The 21,199-nt window shown below is 42.6% G+C and overlaps 1 protein-coding gene across 2 annotated transcripts in view; it reads left to right on the forward strand.

Annotated features, from left to right (window-relative positions):
• Positions 1 to 1,830: 1,830 nt before the first annotated feature.
• The window catches only part of RCC1L (RCC1 like), a 62,886-nt gene continuing 43,517 nt past the window's right edge, over positions 1,831 to 21,199 (forward strand). The window contains exon 1 of one of the 2 annotated variants that reach the window (XM_004463716.4): positions 1,831 to 2,672. In XM_004463716.4, the coding sequence (XP_004463773.1) occupies positions 2,349 to 2,672 (324 nt within the window). In that variant the 5' untranslated portion in view covers positions 1,831 to 2,348. The remainder of the gene's footprint in view (positions 2,673 to 21,199) is intronic. The other variant, XM_012527269.3, reaches the window with a different exon arrangement.

Genomic DNA, 21,199 nt, shown 5'->3' on the forward strand with positions numbered 1-21,199 from the left:
AAAAACCAAACCAAAACCAAAACAAAAAACCCAACAACACCACCACAAAAAACTAAGAGTTATGTAGGACTATACTGAGTTAACATAAGCTGCTTGGGACAGTTTGCAGCACACCTACTCAAGCAGCCGCTCACCTCAGGGCCTTTGTACCCACTGTTGCCTCTGTTTCAAACACTCTATCCCAGATATCTAAATGGCTCACTCGTTCATCTCTTCATGGCTCTGCTCAAATGTTTCCTTATGTGTTGGTCTGTCCTCTGAGAAGCAGATGCCAAAATGGGATTAAATGGGCAAGACTTTGAAATGCCTCTGTGAGAGAAAATGGGGAGAGAGTCTGGGAAAGCTGGGAGCACCATCAGGCCGCCATGCAAGTTCGACCCCAAGTGAGGAAGAGAGAGGGTAGGTTGGGTGGAAGGATCTAGTCTGCCGTGGAGTCTAAGGAAGGTTTGGCAAGGCCATCGGGAAGTCCCTGAGCCAACCGACTGTCAGAGGAGTCGGGGTCTCCCAGGAGCAGGCCTGCTTTAGTGTCTAACCCTGCCACGCTCAGTCTCTGGAGCAGCCCAAGGGAAGGATGACCTCAGCGTAAATGGAGGATCGATTTCATAGCCCAGCAAAGCGATTGATTTCATAGCTTTGGACACGGCTACCACATCTTGTTTGTCAGTGGGTGTTCAGTGATAGAAAACAGCCCCACAGAATGGTAAAAACGTTTTTCAGACTAGATACAAAACACATTCAAAGACAAAAAAGTAATTTGAACTGGTCTTGGGAACATTAAAATTAGATTAGTTCCAACTATCAAGGAGTAAAGAGACAAGAGAAAAGGAAGAAAGAGAGGAAAGAAAAAAAATTAACTTGCTCTCCACATTTGGGTCTAAGCATTTTGAAGCCCTGAGGTAGATCAGAAATGGGCTATAAGACTCTTACAGGGAAGTGGATTTGGCTCAACTGACAGTGCATCCGCCTACTGCATGGGAGGTCCAGGGTTCAAAGCCAGAGCCTCCTGACCTGTGTGGTGAGCTGGCCCATGTGCTGTGATGTGCACAAGGAGTGTCGTGCCACGCAGGGATGTCGCCCGCGTAGGGGAACCCCACGCGCAAGGAGTGCGCCCCGTAAGGAGAGCCACCTGGTGTGAAAAAAGCACAGCCAGTACACGAGTGGCACTACACACACGGAGAGCTGACGCAGCAAGATGACCCAACATAATGAGGCACAGGGTCCTGGTTCCGCTGACAAGATGCAAGCGGACACAGAGAGCAGACAACTGGGGGTGGGGGGGAGGCGGGAGAAGGGGAAAGAAAGAAATAAAAAATCTTTTTAAAAAAAGAAAGAGCTCTTACAGGCCATAAGGCCCAAAACTCTCATTTGCTTATTTGAAAAAAGAAATCATTTCATGGACTGATTATTTTACCCCCATATTTTAGAGGTGAGATCCTGAAAAGGGAAACGACTTCCAAAGACCCCTGAACAAGTCAGCAGCAGCAGTGGCAGGACTCCAGCCCTGGTCCTGGGGCCATGCACTCACGAAGATCTGCGGAAGCTCCTGGAGAACAGAATTAGTGAGAATGGTGTGAAGCAAGGGAGGTTCCTGCTTTCAAGGAACCCCAAAGATCTTTGGGCTGGATCTTATAGGATGGGTAGGAGTTTGCCTGCCATGTGGAGGGAAAATAGGGTCGGGGAAAGGGCATTCCAGGCATGTATGCAACTAGGAATGTATGAATCGGCACCAGATTTCAGAAACTACAAGCAGAGCTGCCTGACAATGGAGCTGTGGACTAAGGGGGAGAGGGACTGAGGAGCGAGGTGACGCTGGAGGGGAATCCCGCTGCCAGGTCCTCCGTAGCGAATGACAATAGAGTTACACGCTAGTTCACTGTGGCTGCCGGAGGGACTGAAGTGGCCGGGTAGCGGCTGCAACTAGATCAGGTAATATGAGTGATCAGAGAAAGTGGCAATGGGAGTAAAAAGCGTAAGGGAGAGCACCACCCTGGAGTTTCGCAGAGCCAGCAACTTAAGTCTTATCCTTGCCTGGCTGACAAGCAGGAAAGGGCCTTGGAAGATGAAAGCGCCCTGCGCAGCGACCGACCGGGGATGATGCTCAGGAAACGCGCACAGCGTGGGTCGGACCGCGGGAACCTGCGCTGGCTCAAGAGATCGCACGGTCTGGGACAGAAGGGCCTGGCTCCGCCCCGCCCAGCCTTCCCCGCCTCCCATAGTTCAGCGCGGCCCTCAGTGTCTTTGCCTTCAGCCAGTAGTAAAGATGGCCGCGAGGCTCTTCCCCCGGGACGTGGGGTCAAGGGTCACGCAAGATGGCGGCGCCCGGGAGCCGCTAAGGCGTGGAGCGGAGCATGGCGCTGGCCTCGCTGACGGCGGTGACTCGGCTGGGACGGCGGCTGAGCGGTCCCGTGCCGGGACGAGGGCACTGGACGGCGGCCGGGCGCTCGCGGAGCCGGCGCGAGGCGGCGGAGGCCGAGGCGGACGCGCCCGTGGTCCAATACGTGGGCGAGCGCGCGGTCCGCGCGGACCGCGTCTTCGTGTGGGGCTTCAGCTTCTCGGGGGCACTAGGTGTGCCCACTTTCGTGCGGCCCAACTCCGGGCCCAAGCTCCGCGCCGGCTCGCGGCCGCGCCGCAGGATCCAGCCCGTGCCCTACCGCCTGGAGTTGGACCAGAAGGTACGGGCCGCGGCTCCCTCCTTCCCTTCCTCCTGCTCCCCTGGCCCCGGCCCCTACCGGGGCCCTCGCGCCTTCCCCAGGACTCCTCGGGGAGGACGACCCTTGGGCTGGCTGCAGGCCCAGGAGGGGGAGACGTTAGGGACGGCTGCCAGCATTCATGTCTGAAACGTGCCAGGTCTGGGGCCCGGCTCGCGTCATTCGCACAGCACCCCATCAGTGGGAGTTGTCACCCACCTTTACACGGGAAGAAAGGGAGGCTTAGAGAGGTGACGGGACAGGCCAGCGGAGCTGGTATGCATCGTAGGGTCGGGATTTGCGCTCAGGCCATTCTGACTCCAGAAAGTTCGTAAATGTGGGCGGGCTGGAGTCGGGTATTCTTTGGGAAGGAAATTTTAATAGTTACAGAATGAAAGAGAAAGGATGAAATGTTTGGACACATTAGAATTGTTGAAGAGCAAAAAATATATATCATAATGATGTGGGCTATGGATGGGAGGGTGTTTGTCGCTTGGTAAATAACCTAAGCGGTCTGTGTCCTGACTTGTGGGTGTGGGACGGTAAGAGGCTGCAGTCCTGCCCTTGGTGACCATGGCAGCGACTCCAGTCCTGGGAGGCAATTTAGCAATGCAAACTCTATGTACATACCAGTCAGTCCAGGGAAGCTGATGGCGAAGCTTAAGGGAACTTGGACTTGGCCTCGAATGGGAAATATAATATAGCCTGTGCATAAATTCAAAATCATCTAATTCTGTATCCAAGTGTGCCTAGTCTCTAGAAATCCACTTAAGTGATATGGGCTTTGAATGTTCAGAAAGAATGTAAGACTAAATGTGTATTCAAGGTTGCATCCAGATGGAATGTGGGCAAGATGCTAATTCAAGCTCACCTGAAGTGTGGGCGATATGTTAAATCAAAACCTATCTGGTACACAGGCAAAGACTTAACTAACAAAGAAAGTAGTTTTCTTTGATAAAAGCACCATTTGACTCCCCACCCTGTATAGAAGGAACTTGAAAATTTTGTTCGAGGCTCGGGTTTGAAACAGAACGCTCCCCAGTCCGGCTGGCTGTTAATAAACCATTTTTCCTTCTCAAAATCACTCCTGAGTCCTGGCCGTTCTATACGCAAATAATTGAACCTCTCTCAACTTCTGCAACAATAAGATTTCTCATTTTAGCCGTTTTTATGTGTATAATTCAGTGACGTTAATTACAGTGTTGTGTTGTCATCACCATCCATTCCAAAACTTTTTCATTACCCCTAACAGAAACTCTGTTTAATACAATAACTCCCCTTTCTCAAACTACCCCAGTGCTTGGTAAGCTCTAATCTATTGTTTGTTTCTATCGTTTTGTTTGTTCTAAATATTTCATATAAGTGGAGTCATAACAATATTTGTTCTTTCGGGAAACGGACTTGGCTCAATGAATAGGGTGTCCGCCTACCACAAGGGAGGTCCGCGGTTCAAACCCCGGGCCTCCTTGACCCGTGTGGAGCTGGCCCATGCGCAGTGCTGATGCACGCAAGGAGTGCCCTGCCACACAGGGGTGTCCCTCGCTTAGGGGAGCCCCATGCGCAAGGAGTGTGCCCTATAAGGAGAGCACGAAAGAAAGTGCAGCCTGCACGGAGAGCTGACACAACAAGAAGACGCAGCAAAAAGAAACACAGATTCCTGTGCCACTGACAACAGAAGCGGACAAAGAAGAAGACTCAGCAGATAGACACAGAGAACAGACAAACGGGGGGGGGGGGGCGATAAATAAATAAATAAATCTTTAAAAAAAAAAGGTGACACAACAAAAAGAAACACAGATTCCTGGTGCTGATGATAAGGATAGAAGCAGTCACAGAAGAACACACAGCAAATGGACACAGAGAGCAGACAGCTGGGGGGGGGGAGGGGAGAGAAATAAATAAAAAATAAATAAACCTTTAAAAAAAACAAAAAAAACAGTATTCTTTTGTGCATGGCTCATTTCATTCATAATGTTTACAATTTTAGTCTATGTTGTAGCATGTATCAGCACTTCATTCCATATTTTTTCTCTTAAAACTTTTTATTTTGAAATAATAGTGATTTCGATCTTACCAGTTGCAAAAATAATACAAAACCGATACAAAGAAATCCAGTCTGCCCCTTCCCTCTCAGATACCCACATCCATTAATTTTAGCATTTTATCACATCTGCCAAATCTTTCTCTCTAACCATCTGTCTCTCAATTATTATGTCTATCCATCTATTTTTTAAATCTATTTTCTGAACACTTGAGAGTAGGTTGTCTGCATCTTGCTCCTTGAACACTTTATATATCCATGTACATTTCTTTTTTTTTAAATGTACATCTAAAAACAACATTCATTTTTATGGCTGAATAATATTCCAGTGTAGGTATATACCACATTATGTTTATCCATTCTTTTATTGATGGACACTTGGCTTGTTTCCACCTTTTGACTACTGTAAATAATGCTGTGATGAACACTTATGTACAAATATTTGTCCAAGTCCCTGCTTTCAGTTCTTTTCGGTATATACCTAGAAGTGGAATTGCCAAGTTATATGGTAATTCTGTGTTTAACTTTTTGAGGAACTGCCAGTCTTTTCCAGTGTGCCATTTTACGTCTCCACCAACAATGTACAAGAGTTTGATTTCTTACTGTTGAGTTGTAAGAGTTCTTTATGAGTTCTGCATATAGGCCTTTTATCACATATATAATATATGCAGATATTTTTTCCCAGTCTGTGGCTTTTCTTTCTGTTTTTAATAGTGTCTTCTGAAGAGCAAAAAGTTTTAATTTTGATGAAATTGTATTTATCGGCTTTTCTGTTATGGATTGTGCTTTTGATATCATGGTCAAGAAATCTTTGCTTAACCAGAGATCACAACAATTTTTTTCCTCTCTTTTTTTTCTAGAAGGTTTATAGTTTTAGTTCTTGTATTTAGGTTGACGGACCATTTTGAGTTAATTTTTGTGTATGGTGTGAGGTAAGAGTCTAATGCATCTTTTTGCACGTGGATATTCAATTGTCCTACCATCATTTGTTGAAAAGACTGTCCTTTCTTTATTGAATTGTATTGGTACCTTATTGAAAATCAGTTGACCATGAATATAAGGGTTTATTTCTGAACTACCAATTTTGTTCCATTGATCTAGATGTATATCTTTATGTCAATATGACAAAGTCTTGAGTACTGTAACTTTATCATATGTTTTAAAATTAGGAAATATAAGTCCTCCAACTTCATTCTTTAAAAAAAAAAACACAAATAACTTCTGGGGCAACTGTAACAGATGACCACAAACTGGATCACAGTTCTGAGGCTAGAATTCTGAGATCAAGGGGCAGGTAGTGCCTTCCTCTCTCTGAAGCTTTAGGGGAGGGATCCTTCCTGGCCTCTTTCAGCTTCTAGTGGCCACAGCCATTCGTTGGTTTGTGGCAGCACAACTCTGTCTCTACCTCCATCTTCATGTGGCCTTCCTGTTTGTCTTTGTCTCTGTGTCCCTTCTCTTATAAGGAACACCAACCATATTGCATTAAGGGTTCACCCTGCTCCACTATGACCTCATCTTAACTAATTATACCTGCAGTGACCCTATTTCAAAATAAGGTCACATTCTAAGGTACTGGGAATTAGGACTTCAACATACCTCTTTTGAGGACACATATCAACCCATAATAGCTGTTCTGGGACCTTTGCCTTTTCCATGTGCATTTTAGGATCAGTTTGTCAATCTGTGCAAATATCCTTCCAGGATTTTGATACGGAGTATGTTGGGCTCTATACATCTATTGGGAAGATTCATCTTATTAATAATATCGAATCATCCAATCTGTGAACATGGAATGTCTCCCATTTATGTAGATCTTGATTTCTCTCAACAGTATTTTGTAGTTTTCAATGTATAAGTCTTGTACTTATTTTGTAAAATTCATTCCCAAGTATTTTGTTATTTTTGATGTTACTGTGAAAGGAGTTGTATTCTTAAGTTCATTTTTGGAATATTCACTGCTAGTGTATAGAAATACAATTGATTTTTGTATGATTATTTTACATCTTGTGACCTTACTGAACTTGCTTGTTTGTTCTATGGAGTTTTGTGTATTTCTTAGGATATTCTACATACAGGATCGTGATGTCTGTGAATAAATATAGGTTTATGTTTGGACCCCTTTTATTTTCCTTGCCTGATTGTACTGTCTGGAACCTCCAATACATTGTTGAATGGAAGAAATGAAAGCCAGCAGCATCCTTGCCTCAGTCTTGATGTTAAGGGAATAACATTTAATCTTTCACTTTAATTGTGATGTTGGCTGTAGATTTTTCATAGATGCCTTTTATTAAGTTGAGGAAATTTCCTTCTTGTTCTAGTTTGAGAGTTAAATTTTTTTTTTTTGTCATGAATGGGTATTAGATTTTGTCAAATGCTTTTTCTGTGTCTGTTGCAGTGACCATTTGGTTTTTGTCCTTTATTCTGTAATATGATGTATTATAGTTGTTAATTTCATATGTTAAACCATCCTTGCATTACTGGGATAATTTCTACTTGGTCATGGTGAATAATTCATGGTATATGTTCCCAGATTTGGTTTGCTGATATTTTGTTAAGGATTTTCGTGTTTATATTTTTGAAGGATATTGGTGTATAAAAGTTTTCTTGTTTTGTGTGTGTCTGGTTTTGGTATCAGGGTAATATTGGCCTTTTGTAGACAGAGTTGAGAGAAACATTTCCTCCTCCTCTGTTTTCTGGGAGAGTTTGTGAAGAATTGCTATTTCTTCTTTAAATGTTTAGTAGAACTCACCAGTGAAGTCATTTGGGCCTGGGCTAACTTTCCTTTGCAAGAAGATTTTTTTATTGCAAATCCAATTTTTTTTTTAAAAGATTTATTTATTTATTTATTTATTTAATTCACCCCCTCCCCCGGTTGTCTGTTCTCTGTGTCCATTTGCTGCGTCTTGTTTCTTTGTCCGCTTCTGTTGTCATCAGCGGCACGGGAAGTGTGGGTGGCGACATTCCTGGGCAGGCTGCACTTTATTTCGCGTTGGGCGGCTCTCCTTACGGGGTGCACTCCTTGCGCATGGGGCTCCCCTACGCGGGGGCACCCCTGCGTGGCAGGGCACTCCTTGCACGCATCAGCACTGTGCATGGGCCAGCTCCACACGGGTCAAGAAGGCCCGGGGTTTGAACCGCGGACCTCCCATGTGGTAGACGGACGCCCTAACCACTGGGCCAAGTCCGTTTCCCGCAAATCCAATTTTTAAAAACTTATCATTGTATTAAAAATTTTAAAATTTCTTGAATCATCTTTGGTAATCTGTGTTTTACTAGGAACTTCCATATCATCTCAGTTATCAAATCTGTTGGCATAAAATTGTTTATGGTATACATTTGTAGCGCTTTAATTTCTGTAGGGTTAATAGTGATATGTACTCTTTCATTTCTGATTTTGATAATTTGTCTTTCTTTTTCGCGTGGTCATTTAGCAAAAGATTTGTTAATTTTGTTAATCTTTTGAAAAAACCAGCTTTTGGTTTAATGCATTTTGTCAAATGTTTCTTAAAAGAATTTGTTTCTCAGTTTTCTGTTTGATTGATAGCCACTGCTTACTTTGGGTTTAGTTTGTTTTTTTAGTTTTTTTAAGGTAGAGGGTTAGGCTCTTAATTTGTGATTTTCCTTTTTTCCTTTTCTTTTTGTTTCTTAATCTAATAGATTTCTAAACTTTTTTAACAAATCAATTTTATTGATATGTATTAATAAAGCATACAGTCCATCCAAAGTGTACAGTGTTATTTGGTATAATCACACAGATGTACATTCATCACTTCAATCATTAGAGCATTTTCATTACTCCAATAATAATAATAAAAAAGCATTAAAATGTAGCAGTACAATTTATTATGAGATATCTATAAAATCCACTCATTAAAAAATAAAAATAAAAAAAAACTCATCACCTTCAATCTCTCTGTTCTTCCCCTGCTATACATAGCTGCTATTCTCTTTCCCTTTCTCTAGTTTATTTGTATTTATATTTTGTATAGATGGAGTCAAGCAATATATTGTATATATTGTACCATGTGTCTCGTTTTCCCATTAGAATGGTTCTTTTTTTTAACCCTTAATGGAAAATTATTAATTTATTTCTATACACTATTGTCCATATTTTGCATTGGTGGTTTTTTGCCTGATTTAAACATCTTGTAACATTAAGATACATTTGTTCAGTTTCAAAGGAAAACAGTCTTATATTGCAGTACTACCAATATTCATGTGTCATATGAGGTTTAACGATGCTATACAGTCCCATGTTATAATTTTTAGCTTTCCTCTAGTTATATACGTGACCATAGACTTTCCCTTTCAACATTTGTCATACCTATATAATAGCTCTGCTAGTTAAAAACACTATGATGTGCTTTCTCCATTTCTATTCATTTCCAAAGATTTATGAACAACCTTTTTACCAGTTCTGCATAGATTAACCATCATTCTATTTTCTGGTTATTATATTCTAGTTATTAACTCCATGAGTTAACACACTATATTGAGTTCATAATAGCACTCTCATACAGTATTTGTCCTTTTGTGTCTGGCTCGCTTCACTCCACATAATGTTCCTTCAGGTTCATCCATGTCATAGGCTTTACATCTTCATTTCTCCTTACTGCTGCATAACATGCCATCATGTGTACACACCACAATTTGTTTATCCATTCTCCAGTTGATGGGTACCTGGGTTGTTTCCATCTTTTGGCAGTTGTGAATAATGCCGCTTTGAACATCGGTGTGCAGATATCTGTTTATATCACTATTCTCAGTTCTTCTAGGTATATACTTACTAGTGGTATTGGCAGGTGACGCGGCAAATCTCTATTCAACTTCCTTAGGAACTGCCATATAGTCCTCCACAGTGGCTGTACCGTTCTACATTCCCACCAACAGCGAATAAGCTTTTCTATCTCTCCATATCCTCTCTAACACTTGAAGTTTTCCAGTGTTTTAATAGTGGCCATTCTAATAGGTGTGAAATGATATTTTACTGTAGCTCTCATTTGCGTTTCCCTAATCGCTAGGATGTTGAACATTTTTTTCATGTGTTTTTACCATTTGTTTTTTCTTCTTTGGACAAATGTCTATTTAAGACCTTTGCCCATTTTTTTAATTGGGTCATTTTTCTTTTTTGTTTTTTTTTTAGTTTTTTTTTGAGTGTTTTTTCCGGATAACGTGGACTTGGTAGGTTTTTCAACCAGTTGGTTGTAGAGGTGAGTGTCTTAATTCTGTTTCACTAATATCTATCTTTATGCCAATATGATGCCTTTTCTATTTCTGTAAAGTAGGACTTTGGAATTTTGATTGATATTGCATTGAATCTGTCAATCAGTTTGGGTAGGATTGCTATCTTCATGATATTTAGTCTTTCTATTTGCTAAGGTCTTCTTTGATTTCTTTTAGCATTATTTTTAGTTTTCTGAATATAGGTTCTGTATCTCTTTGGTTTAATTGATTCTTAGATTATTTGAGTCTTTTTGTTGCTTTTGTTAAATGGGATTTTTTTCCAGTGTACAGAAACATTAGTGATTTTTACGTGCTTATCTTGTATCTTGCAGCTTTGCTGAACTTATTAGCACAAGTAGCTTTGTTGTAGACATTTCAGAATTTTCTAAATACAGGGTCATGTCATCTGCAAATAGTGAGAGTTTTTCTTCCTCTTTTCCTATTTGGATACCTTTTATTTACTTATTTTCCTGTCTAATTGCTCTAGCTAGAACTCTAGCACAATGTTGAATAACAGTGGTGACAGTTGGCATCTTTGTCTTATTCTGGATATTTGAGGAAAAGCTTTCTTTTTAATGAGGCATTTATAGATATAAATTTCCCTTTCAGCACTGCTTAGCAGCAATCTCTAATATTCTGCGTAGACTCTTGGCATGTTTTTGTTTTTGTTTTCCTTTTTCTGAGGCCATGTCTACATCACAAACCAGTCTGATCATTTGTGACTATGGGGTCTTCATCCAGCAAAAACAAACCAGTAAAAAAAACTGGCGTGACAACTTATTTCAACTAATGGGTCAAACAACTGATGATACCTCCCAAGTTGTGGAACTAGATATTGCCAATGCCTTATGAATATCTTCCTGGAAAATGAAAAAGCCAGCATGTGACACTTAAAGAGCAATAAAGAAAGCAAGGTAATACCTAGAATACAGGACATTGTTTATAAATTCTTACTTTAACTTTGCTTAAAATCATGAGATACCTTATCAGGATGTACCATTCCACTCCCAAAATCATTTTTCCTAAGACCAGCCTAGATTTCTGGAAAAAATTAGCTCTCTGTAGGGAAAAGAATAATTCACTGAATTTTCTATGGGTCACAGTTATAGGAAGAAGTATGTTAAAATACAGAATGTTTATAAGCCCTCCTGCATTGCCTCAAAACCACTGATTACATTAGTGTAAGAAGAATGAGCATTTGTGCCTATAAAACTATACAAAATTATTATGAAAGAGAATTAAACCTGAATTACTTGAGATCAGACTTAAGACACCTTGAAACATCTAGAGAAAGTCTGTGCCCAGAAGAGTGGGCGTGGGTGGGGTGGGGTGAGGGGGAGACCAATTCTGAAGGCAAAGAAAAAACTCCTGTCAAATAACCAAATTGTTATAAGATTCTTTTTTTTTTTTTTAATTTTATTTATTTTTTTGTACCAGAGCCAGGGATTGAACTCGGAACTCATATGTGGGGAACAGGCACTCACTCACTGAGCCACTTCAGCTCCCTATTGTAAGGTTGTTGCAGATGGTCTCCAGTAAACTCTGATTGCCTGGTGTACTCCTTAATAAGTCATTAAAAAATAGACCTTTTTATTCAGTTCAGGCAGGTACTGTGTGCCAGGCACGATGCTGGTAGTGACAGTTGAGCGGCATGGGCAAAGCAGCTCAGGGATGGAAGACACAAGGAGGAGAGGTGGGGTTGGGGACCAGCCCATTTGCTGAAAGCTGACCACTGCTGGGCTCTGAGCTACACACTTACAGAAAACTTTGCAAGACAAGTGGTACGAGATTCCACACTGACCAGTGATGAGATACTCGTAAACTTAAGAGGGATGTTTGAGGAAGTATCACACCCTGCTTTTGGTTGTTTTATAAATATTCATCCTTCTCTGACTCATTCCTGAGGGTGTAAGCCTGGCCCCGTCTGAGCCGGAGGAAAGCGAAGGACTATTTTCTCAAGTCACAAATTTCAAAACTAAGTAATTTAACTGGGGGAGAATTTTAAAACACTTTCTATTAAACAATGTCCTACAGAGTAGAAAGCAAAATCATATAAAATTTTAAGAAAAGATTGAAAACATGAGAAATACTGTATTGCCGCCCAGGCCCTGGGGTAACTGAGTGATACCCAGAGCCCTGGAGATAGAAAGGATGCTTTGGTGTGACCACTCTGACCTGGCTCTTTGCCCTGCACATGCTGAGAAGGAAGCAGAAATCAAAACCATTGGAACAGGCTGCGAGTAAGAGCTGCATTGGGGCGTACAGGAGCACTGGAAATGCGAATTGAGGGTGGTGGCAGCAGCAGGGGCAGGAGGGAGCATGAAGAACAGCAGGTGGCCTGACAGCAAAGACAGCGCAATTGAGAGAGAGGCGCTAGAACCCGCCTGTGCCTGGGAGGAAGCCACCAAGCCAACATTAGCCAGAAGCCGCCGGGGATCAAGGAGCCTAATTTGCTGGGCCTCCACGGCAATGCCCACTCCTGGCTGCTGCATCCAAGAAGGTCGTGCTAGGATTTTAGTTAACTCAAATGATGTAGACTGTGAGAGCCCCTCAGAATCGTTTATTCTTTTCTTGCCTGGCATACTACCTGGTATACAATGCCAGGTAGGCATTTAAAACAGTTTTTTTAGTAGGCAATTTTAAACAGGGAGATTTTTTTCCCGTGTTTCAGGTAACGTGATTGTTTTTTGGAAAGGCATTATTTCCCCCTGGCCGTGGATAATGTAAGCTTTACCCTAATTTTTATACGCCACTGTTTTAATGTGCCAAAGTGCTGCCAATGCAAGTACCAGAAATGGGTTGGCTTTCATAAAGGGGATTTATTTGGGGGGTAAAGGCTTACAGTTCCAAGGCCATGAAAAGTCCAAATCAAGGCACCATTAGAGGTGCTTTCTCACCAAAGTCAGCTGCCATGTGTTGAAGCAAGGTGGCCCCTGATCTCTGCCGAGGTTTGAGCTCAGCTGAGGGCAACCAGGTGGAGGGCTTTTCTTTCTCCAGGCTTCCTCTATCAGTTAGACTGCTCTGCTTTCTTCCTGAGATCTGCTTTAAGCTATCAGGCTTACAGCAGGACTTATCTCCTCTCTCCTCTTGCCCCCCAGATGGCTCTCTCTTCATTTGGTTGTTGTTTTTGCTTGTTGTTTTTTGCTTGTTTGTGCTCTTTGTCTGCCCGTTTGTTTGTGTTTTTTGCTTGTTGTCTGCTCGTTGTCTGTTTAGTTTTTTCTATAGAAGGCACTGGGAACTGAACCTGGGACCTCCCTTGTGGGAGGTGGGCACTCAACTGCTTGAGCCATGTCTGCTCCCTGCTCATTAGTTTTAGCTTGCTGTTTTTGTTCCTTATCTGCTTTTTGTGTTTTTCCCCCCACGTTGTATGCTTGTTTTTGTTTGATGTCTGCTCATTGTTTGTCTTCTTTATGTGCTGCGTGGGTGCTTAACTGCTTGAGCAACATCTGCTCCCTCTTCTCCTCTTGAGCTGCTCGGTGAGCCCAGCCTCTTGGGGGTTTAGCGATGCTCTTGTCCTTGCTCACATGACAGGATAAAAAGTGACGGCATTCTTTTCATCTGTCTCTGTCTTTCTCTCTCTGTTTGTGTCTCTGATTTTATCTGGCCCAGCCGAAGGGTGAGCTGCTTTGCTGTAGTCCAGTTAGAAGCCCTAGAGCGATCTTATCACATGATCTAATCAAAGGGCCCTCCACCGAATTTAATGCAATCCCACCCTGAGGAACAGATTAGTTTAAAAACATAATCTTCCCCTTTTTGGGATTCACCAAATTTTAACTGCCACACCCCCTCAGGCAGTCCAGTGGAACACCTTAGATGAAACTTGAAAGTGTTTTGGAAGGGCAGTAAGAAACTCTCAAGAAATTCAAGAGTTGTGGTGATTACCGGAATGATTGTGGCTTCTGCAGTCTGGGTGGCTTTGCAGCACCACCAGCTGGACATGGAAAATGTCTTCTGTGTCCCTCCCAACCACGGGGCTCCAGGACAGTTCTCCTGGTTGATTCCTGCAAGGCTTATGGCAGAAGGCAGGCCACAGAAAGGGTTCTCACACAGCAGCCTTGCTGGCCAGTGCCAATGGCTCAGCTTCTGATCGTGTCCTCCTGCCAGTGCCTTCTACATCTGTCCCACCAAACAGGGCAACAGAGAACCAGAATCAGGCATTCAGGGCTGTCCTCAGAGGAGCAGCCTTCTTTCTTCCATTCCATTACCCTCATCTTTACATGTGCAGCACATGGACAGAGTTTTTAATAAATGAAGGTATTTCCTTAAAATATAATAAACATCATCACATAAAATTCTTGTTGAAAAATCTTTCTAACTGGGAGTGGGTATAGCTCAGTGGTTGAGTGCCTGCCTCATATACGTGAGTTCCCGGTTCAATTCCTGGTACCTCTTTAAGAAAAAAAGAAAGATGAAGAGTAAAAAAAAAAATTGACTTACATTGTAACATGGATATAAAGACAGTGGTCACCAGAGGTTCTGAGGGGAGGGGGAGGGAAGAATAGGTGCAGCATGGGGCATTTTTAGGACTTTGAAATTGTTCTGCATGATATTGCAGTGACCGGAACAGGCCATTATACATTTTGTCAAAACCTGTACAATTGTATGATGCCAAGTATAAACCATAGTGTAAACTATAGACCATGGTTAATAGCGGTACTTCAGTATTTGTTCATCAGGTGTAATAAATGTACCACACTCATGTAAGATGTTATCAATAGGCGAAAATGTGAGAGGGGTGGGAGTGGGGTATATGAGAATCCCATATATATATATATATTTTAAAGGAGGTAATACCAGGATTTTGTTCATATAAAGCAGGTGCTCAACTACTGAGCTACACCTGCTCTACATCAGTGTAACTTTTCTGTAATTTAAAACTTCTTTAAAAATGAAGTTAAAAAATATATATAGGGAAGTGGACTTGGCCCAATGAATAGGGCATCCGCCTACCACATGGGAGGTCCAGGGTTCAAACCCAGAGCCTCACTGACCCGTGTGGAGCTGGCCCATGCGCAGTGCTGATGCGTGTAAGGAGTGCCGTGCCACGCAGGGGTGTCCCCCGTGTAGGGGAGCCCCACACACAAGGAGTGCGCCCCGTAAGGAGAGCCGCCCAGTGTGAAAGAAAAAGTGCAGCCTGCCCAGGAATGGCGCCGCACACACTGAGAGCTGACACAACCAAAAGAAACACAGATTCCCGGTGCCGCTGATAAGGATAGAAGCGGTTATAGAAGAACACACAGTGAATGAACAGAGAGAGCAGGTAACTGGGGAGGGGGGGGGGCGGTGGGGGGGAAGGAAGGGAGAGAAATAAATAAAAAATAAATCTTTATATATATATATCTATATATATATAATTGACTTACAATGTGTTGTGCAAAAATGAGCTCTAACCAAAAAGAAGTGGGAAGAGCTAAACTTTTTTAAAATGAAGAGTTAAAAAACATCAGCTACACTTTAAAGTATTTGCAAAATGAAATGCATCAAGAAGGCCATTATAAACAGCCCTCAGTCAGAGCTGCGTTTTCAGGTGAGGTTTTCTGTGTTCACAGTTCACGCTGGATGCCTCCCTGAGGTCCTTCACCACGCCTTCTTTGACCAGTGTGAGGAAGAACCTGGTCTCCCTTGTCACATTATGCCTGTTCTGAAAGTACATAGAAGTCACATGCAGTTTGGCAGAGTAGTGCAAAGGTGTTTTGGGTCGACTGAGGTCATATCCAAAACCCACCAAACTGACTTCATCACACAGATGCGTGACTAAGCAGCAGTGACGCCAATCATGGGGACATCTTATCTGGGCCCCAGAGCCTTGGCCATGGCTCTGATTACTGAGGGATATCAAAGGCAGTCTCTTTGATAATAACTGGATTCAGAATCCTCAAATGTTCTGACTGTAGTCAGATTTTTAATTTATTTAATTTTTAATTTTTCTTTTTTTTAAAGAAGCTTTAAATTACATAAATGTTACCTTGAAAATGTGGGGGATTCTCATTTACTTCACCTCCTCCCCATCACGTACTTTTACCTATGAGCAACATCTTTCATTATTGTGGTACCTTTGTTACAATTGATGAACACATTTTGAGGCATTGCTACTAACCATGGTCTATAGTTTACATTATGATTAATGCTTTGTATAGTGGGACTTTTTTTTTTAAAGATTTATTTTATTTATTTCTCTCCCCTTTCCCTCCCTCCTGGTTGTCTGTTCTCTGTGTCCATTTGCTGCTGCATGTTCTTTTTTTTTGTCCACTTCTGTTGTTGTCAGTGGCATGGGAATCTGTTTTTCTTTTTGTTGAGTCATTTTGCTGCGTCAGGTCTCTGTGTGTGCGGCACGATTCCTGGTCAGGCTGTACTTTCTTTCGCACTGGGCAGCTCTTCTTATGGGATGTACTCCCCTCTGCGGGGACACCCCCATATGGCACGGCACTCCTTGCACGCATCAGCACTGCGCATGGGCCAGCTCCACACGGGTCAAGGAGGCCCGGGGTTTGAACCACAGACCTCCCATGTGGTAGACGGACGCCCTAACCACTGGGCCAAATCCGCTTCTCTAGTGGGACTTTTTTATGCTACCTGCTTCCAAAAGAACAGTCATACCCAAAATGGCAGAGTTTCGTTTTTTACCATTGCTTGGAGCCAGTTGAAGTCACCAGTAATAAATAAAACAGCCACAAACAGGTGATTGGACTAATAGGGTCATGTAGTGGCACATCTTCTGTGGAAGTCATCCTTATAGTTTTATTTCCATAATGCTCTGAATATCTCTGAACTGATGTGCTTTTTAACCTTGCCACAATATCATACTGGCTCAGGGTATGGACTGGTACTAGTCCATGAAGTATTCCGTCACTTCTGATAACCATACAACATTGACAGCTCTTTGATTTCCGGTGTTCAGGAAAGTTGTGCTCAGGCAATATTTCCAGGATGGTCTCGACTTTATAAGAACTTTTGAAATTCAAAAGAGGATCATTTGTACTCAACTACATTCTCTTCGGTGGTCTTCACAAATAGCATTTAATTCATGCTCCGCCTGTGTTCAGATAACCTCACCATTGATAACTTCGCAACCTTGGGTTGATACTCCTTTCACAAGACTTGCTGAGCAAATTTCTGAGCTTTCTTTTATGTGGCCAGGGCCCACATAGTGCATTTTTTTCATGTCACATTCTTCAGTAATGTAATTCAACTTGAGGATGTAAAGGATCTCCAAACACAAGCAATGTGTATTTGAGAATGCCTTCTAACAACAAGCTGAGTCCTCTCATCTTGTGTGCTCAGGTGTACCTTTGCAGGGAAGGTCTTGAGCAGAATCTTCTCAGTTTCATGCAGTTATACTCACCTGGAATTTCTTGATCAGCGAGTACCACAGCTACTGCCTAGGTTGGTGACTGGAGGGGGGGTGCCGTGGTCCACCAGCCTCCAACTATCCTCATTTGTCTCTGGCTCCATGCTCATACCCATTTAGCTCTGGGCTGCCCACTCCTTTGTGGATGTGGAGGAGGAGCCTGCAATCTATCCACTTTGATATGTGTTTTTGTCTTCATTCACCTCAAAATATTTTGCAGTTTCTTTTGTGATTTCTTCTTTGACCCATGAGTTATTTAGTAGTGTATTGTTTAATTTCCAAATATTGTGGATTTCCCTAATTTCTTTCTTTTTTTTGGCTTCTAATTTAATCCTGTCATGGTTGGAGACCATAGTTTGTTCTATTTCAGTCCTTTAAACTCTATCAAGACTTGTTCTGTGACCTAGCCTATGGTATATGCTGGAGAATGTTCCATATCTGCTTTGAAAAGGGTGTGTATTCTGCTGTTCTTTAGATGTCAGGTCAAATTGCTTGATAGTGTTCAAGTTTTCCATATCCTTTCTGAATTTCTGCCTATTCTGTGAACTGTTTAGAGAAGGGTACTGATATCTTTAAATAATATTGTTGAATTATATGTTTCTCCACTCATTTCTGACAGTTTTTGCTTAATATATTTTGCAACTTTCTTCTTAGGGGCTTATTTGTTTATAATTGTGTTTTCCTAGTACATTGACCTTTTTATCATTATAAAATGTCTCTTTTGTCTCTGGTAACATTTTTTTTTTGGTCTGATTTTTTCAGATATTTTTATAGCCACTCCAGCTATATTAGAGTTGCTGTTCACATGGTATATCATTTCCTTTTACTTTCTACCTGTTTGTGTCTCTTATAGACTACATATAGTAGGATCATATTTTTTTGTCCATTCTGCCAGTTTCTACCTTTTTTTATTTTAGATTTATTTTTTATTTATTTCTCTCCCCTTCCCACCACCCCCCCGCCCCGCCCCAGTTGTCTGCTCTTTGTATCTACTCGCTGCGTGTTCTTCTATGTCCACTTCCATTGTTGTATTGTTGTCAGCGGTACCAGGAATCTGTGTTTCCTTTTGTTGCGTCTTCTTGTTGTGTTAACTCTCCACATGTGCGGCTGCCACTCCTGGGCAGGCTGAACTTCCTTTTGCGCTGGGCGGCTCTCCTTATGGGTGCACTCCTTGCGCATGGGGCTCTCCTACACGGGGGACACCCCTGTGTGGCAGGGCACTCCTTGCGCGCATTAGCACTGCACATGGGCCAGCTCCACACAGGTCAAGAGGCCCAGGGTTTGATCCACGGACCTCCCACGTGGTAGGTGGACTCCCTGTCCGTTGGGCCAAGTCCACTTCCCTACCTTTTTTTTTTGAGGTACCAGGGCTAGGGATTGAACCCAGGATCTCGTATGTGGGAAGCCAGCACTCAACCACTGAGCCATATGGGCTTTCCTGAGTTTGGCTTGTTGTTTGTTTATTTGTTTTTAGGAAGCACTGGGAAGTGAACCTGGGACCTCCCAAGTGGGAAGCAGGCGCTTAACCACTTGAGCCACACCCGTTCCCCTCTATCTTTTAATTGAAGTGTATACTCCATTTACATTTAATGAAACTTACCAATAAGGTAGGATTTACACCTATCATTTTGCTGTTTGTCTTTTGTGTTAAATAGTTATTGATATAGCATTTGAATTTCCTTTTCTGTTCTTTTACTGAATCTTCTTCATTATTTTCTTAGTAGTTACATCTTAATTTTAAAAATTTCGTTTTGGATTAATACCAACTTAATATCAATAGTATATAAAAACTTTGCTCTTATATAACTTCATTCCCCTTCCCAGGGCTTATTGTTGTTTGATTATTAACTTTTCCAAACCAATTTTGTGAAGTCTGTGTTCCTTGTCATGTGTCCCCATTGAAGCCTCTGTTTGGTTAGCCTGGTGGTAAACTGATTGGACAGAGATTTTCTTAACAACCTGGAACCAATAAATCTCCCTGTGTTTGTTTTGTGTGCATGTTGGGGTGTACCTTTAACACTTAGCCAGGCAGTTTACAACTCCACCCTAGCCCCCTATGGACATCTCATTCTCCAACTTCTGTGAAGCTTTTTGGCTAACCTGTTGTTTGCGCCATCTATTATCCACTGCCTTAGGCAGCTGCAGTGTTCAACAATTGCTTCAGATTGTTTTCAGGAAATACCCCTAGGAAAAAGGATGTTTGTACTGGGTGAGATTTGGGTCATGTCAAAGAAAGACAGCTTTTTAGTGGGCCCTTCCAGGAAACCACCAGATAGCACAAATAATGAAAGTTCTCTGGGAAGGAGGCTTTGAAGTTGCTCTAATCTTGCTCAGCCCTCCATTGGCTGCTAAGCTGTGGTTTTCAACATTTTGCAGGCCATTGGTTTTCAAGACTAGTGTGGTCCTAGGGTTATCGGATTTTGTCTAGGTTCTTGACTGTTTAGCAGAAATGAATTTCAAGAGCAGGTCTGGTGAGTTAGGTCAGTAATTTATTAAGGTAGAGAGGGACGAGAAATGGGAGAAAATAACAGATCCTGGGTCCCAGATAGAGAGGAAGGGGCTGAAAAGTGAAAAAGTGGGCTGATTTACAGACTACAGTTTCCCATTATAGATTATAAATGCCCACGTTTTACTTGCGTGTTGATCCATGCAGGGGGGGAGAAGGCGGCCAGAATCTGGGTCCATGGGGGAGTGAGTGAGTTCAAGTCTTGTGTCTGCTTTTTGGACTGTTAATTATTCTACCCCTTTGCTAACAGCTGTTTACTGTTTTGATTGATTACTCCATCCACCAATCCCCTAGGAGGGCCCAGTGATAAAGTCCTTGGGGAATAGCCAGGTCTTCACCTGGCATCCAGAGGAAATCTTGTTCTGAGTGGCAGAATCTTTCGGGGCAGGGGGTCTCCCAGCAGCCAGCTTGGGGTTTTTGATGTCCACATGGACATCTTGCCAGCTTCCAGATCCATCTGCTGATTCCCTTTTTTTTTTTTTTTTTAGGATCTCTCTCTCTTACGTGCTCTCCCCTTTCCCCACCCCCACCCCCACCCCGGTTGTCTGTTCTCTGTGTCTATTTGCTGCGTCTTTTCTTCTTTGTCTACTTCTGTTGTTGTCAGTGGCCCAGGAATCTGTGTTTCTTTTGATTGCATCTTGTGTCTGCTCTCTGTGTGGGTGGCACCATTCTTAGGCAGGACTTTCTTTTTTTTAATTTAATTTAATTTAATTTTTTTAATTCATTTTTTAAAAAATATTACATTCAAAAAATATGACGTCCCATTCAACCCTACTGCCCCCACCCCCCACTCCCCCCACAGCAACACTCTCTCCCATCATCATGACACATCCATTGCATTTGGTAAGTACATCTCTGGGCATCGCTGCACCTCATGGTCAATGGTCCACATCATAGCCCATACTCTCCCATGTTCCATCCAGTGGACCCTGGGGGGATCTACAATGTCCCGTAATTTTCCGTGAAGCACCACCCAGGACAACTCCAAGTCCCGAAAACGCCTCTACATCTCATCTTTTCTTCCCATTCCCCGCACCCAGCAGCCACCATGGCCACTTTTCCCACACCAATGCCACATTTTCTCTGTGGACATTGGATTGGTTGTGTCCATTGCACTTCTATGTCAAGAGGGGACTTAGATTCCACATGGATACTGGATGCAATCCTCCTGCTTTCAGTTGTAGGCACTCTAGGCTCCATGGTGTGGTGGTTGACATTCTTCAACTCCATGTTAGCTGAGTGGGGTAAGTCCAATAAATCAGAGTGTAGGAGCTGAAGTCTGTTGAGGTTCAGGGTGTGGCTATCATATTGTCAGTCCAGAGATTCAAATCCCCTAGATATATCTTAAACCCCAGCACCAACTACAATTCCAGTAAAGTAGCACGAAAGGCTTG

This window comes from Dasypus novemcinctus, chromosome 23, assembly GCF_030445035.2.
Source record: "Dasypus novemcinctus isolate mDasNov1 chromosome 23, mDasNov1.1.hap2, whole genome shotgun sequence".
NCBI lineage: Eukaryota > Metazoa > Chordata > Mammalia > Cingulata > Dasypodidae > Dasypus > Dasypus novemcinctus.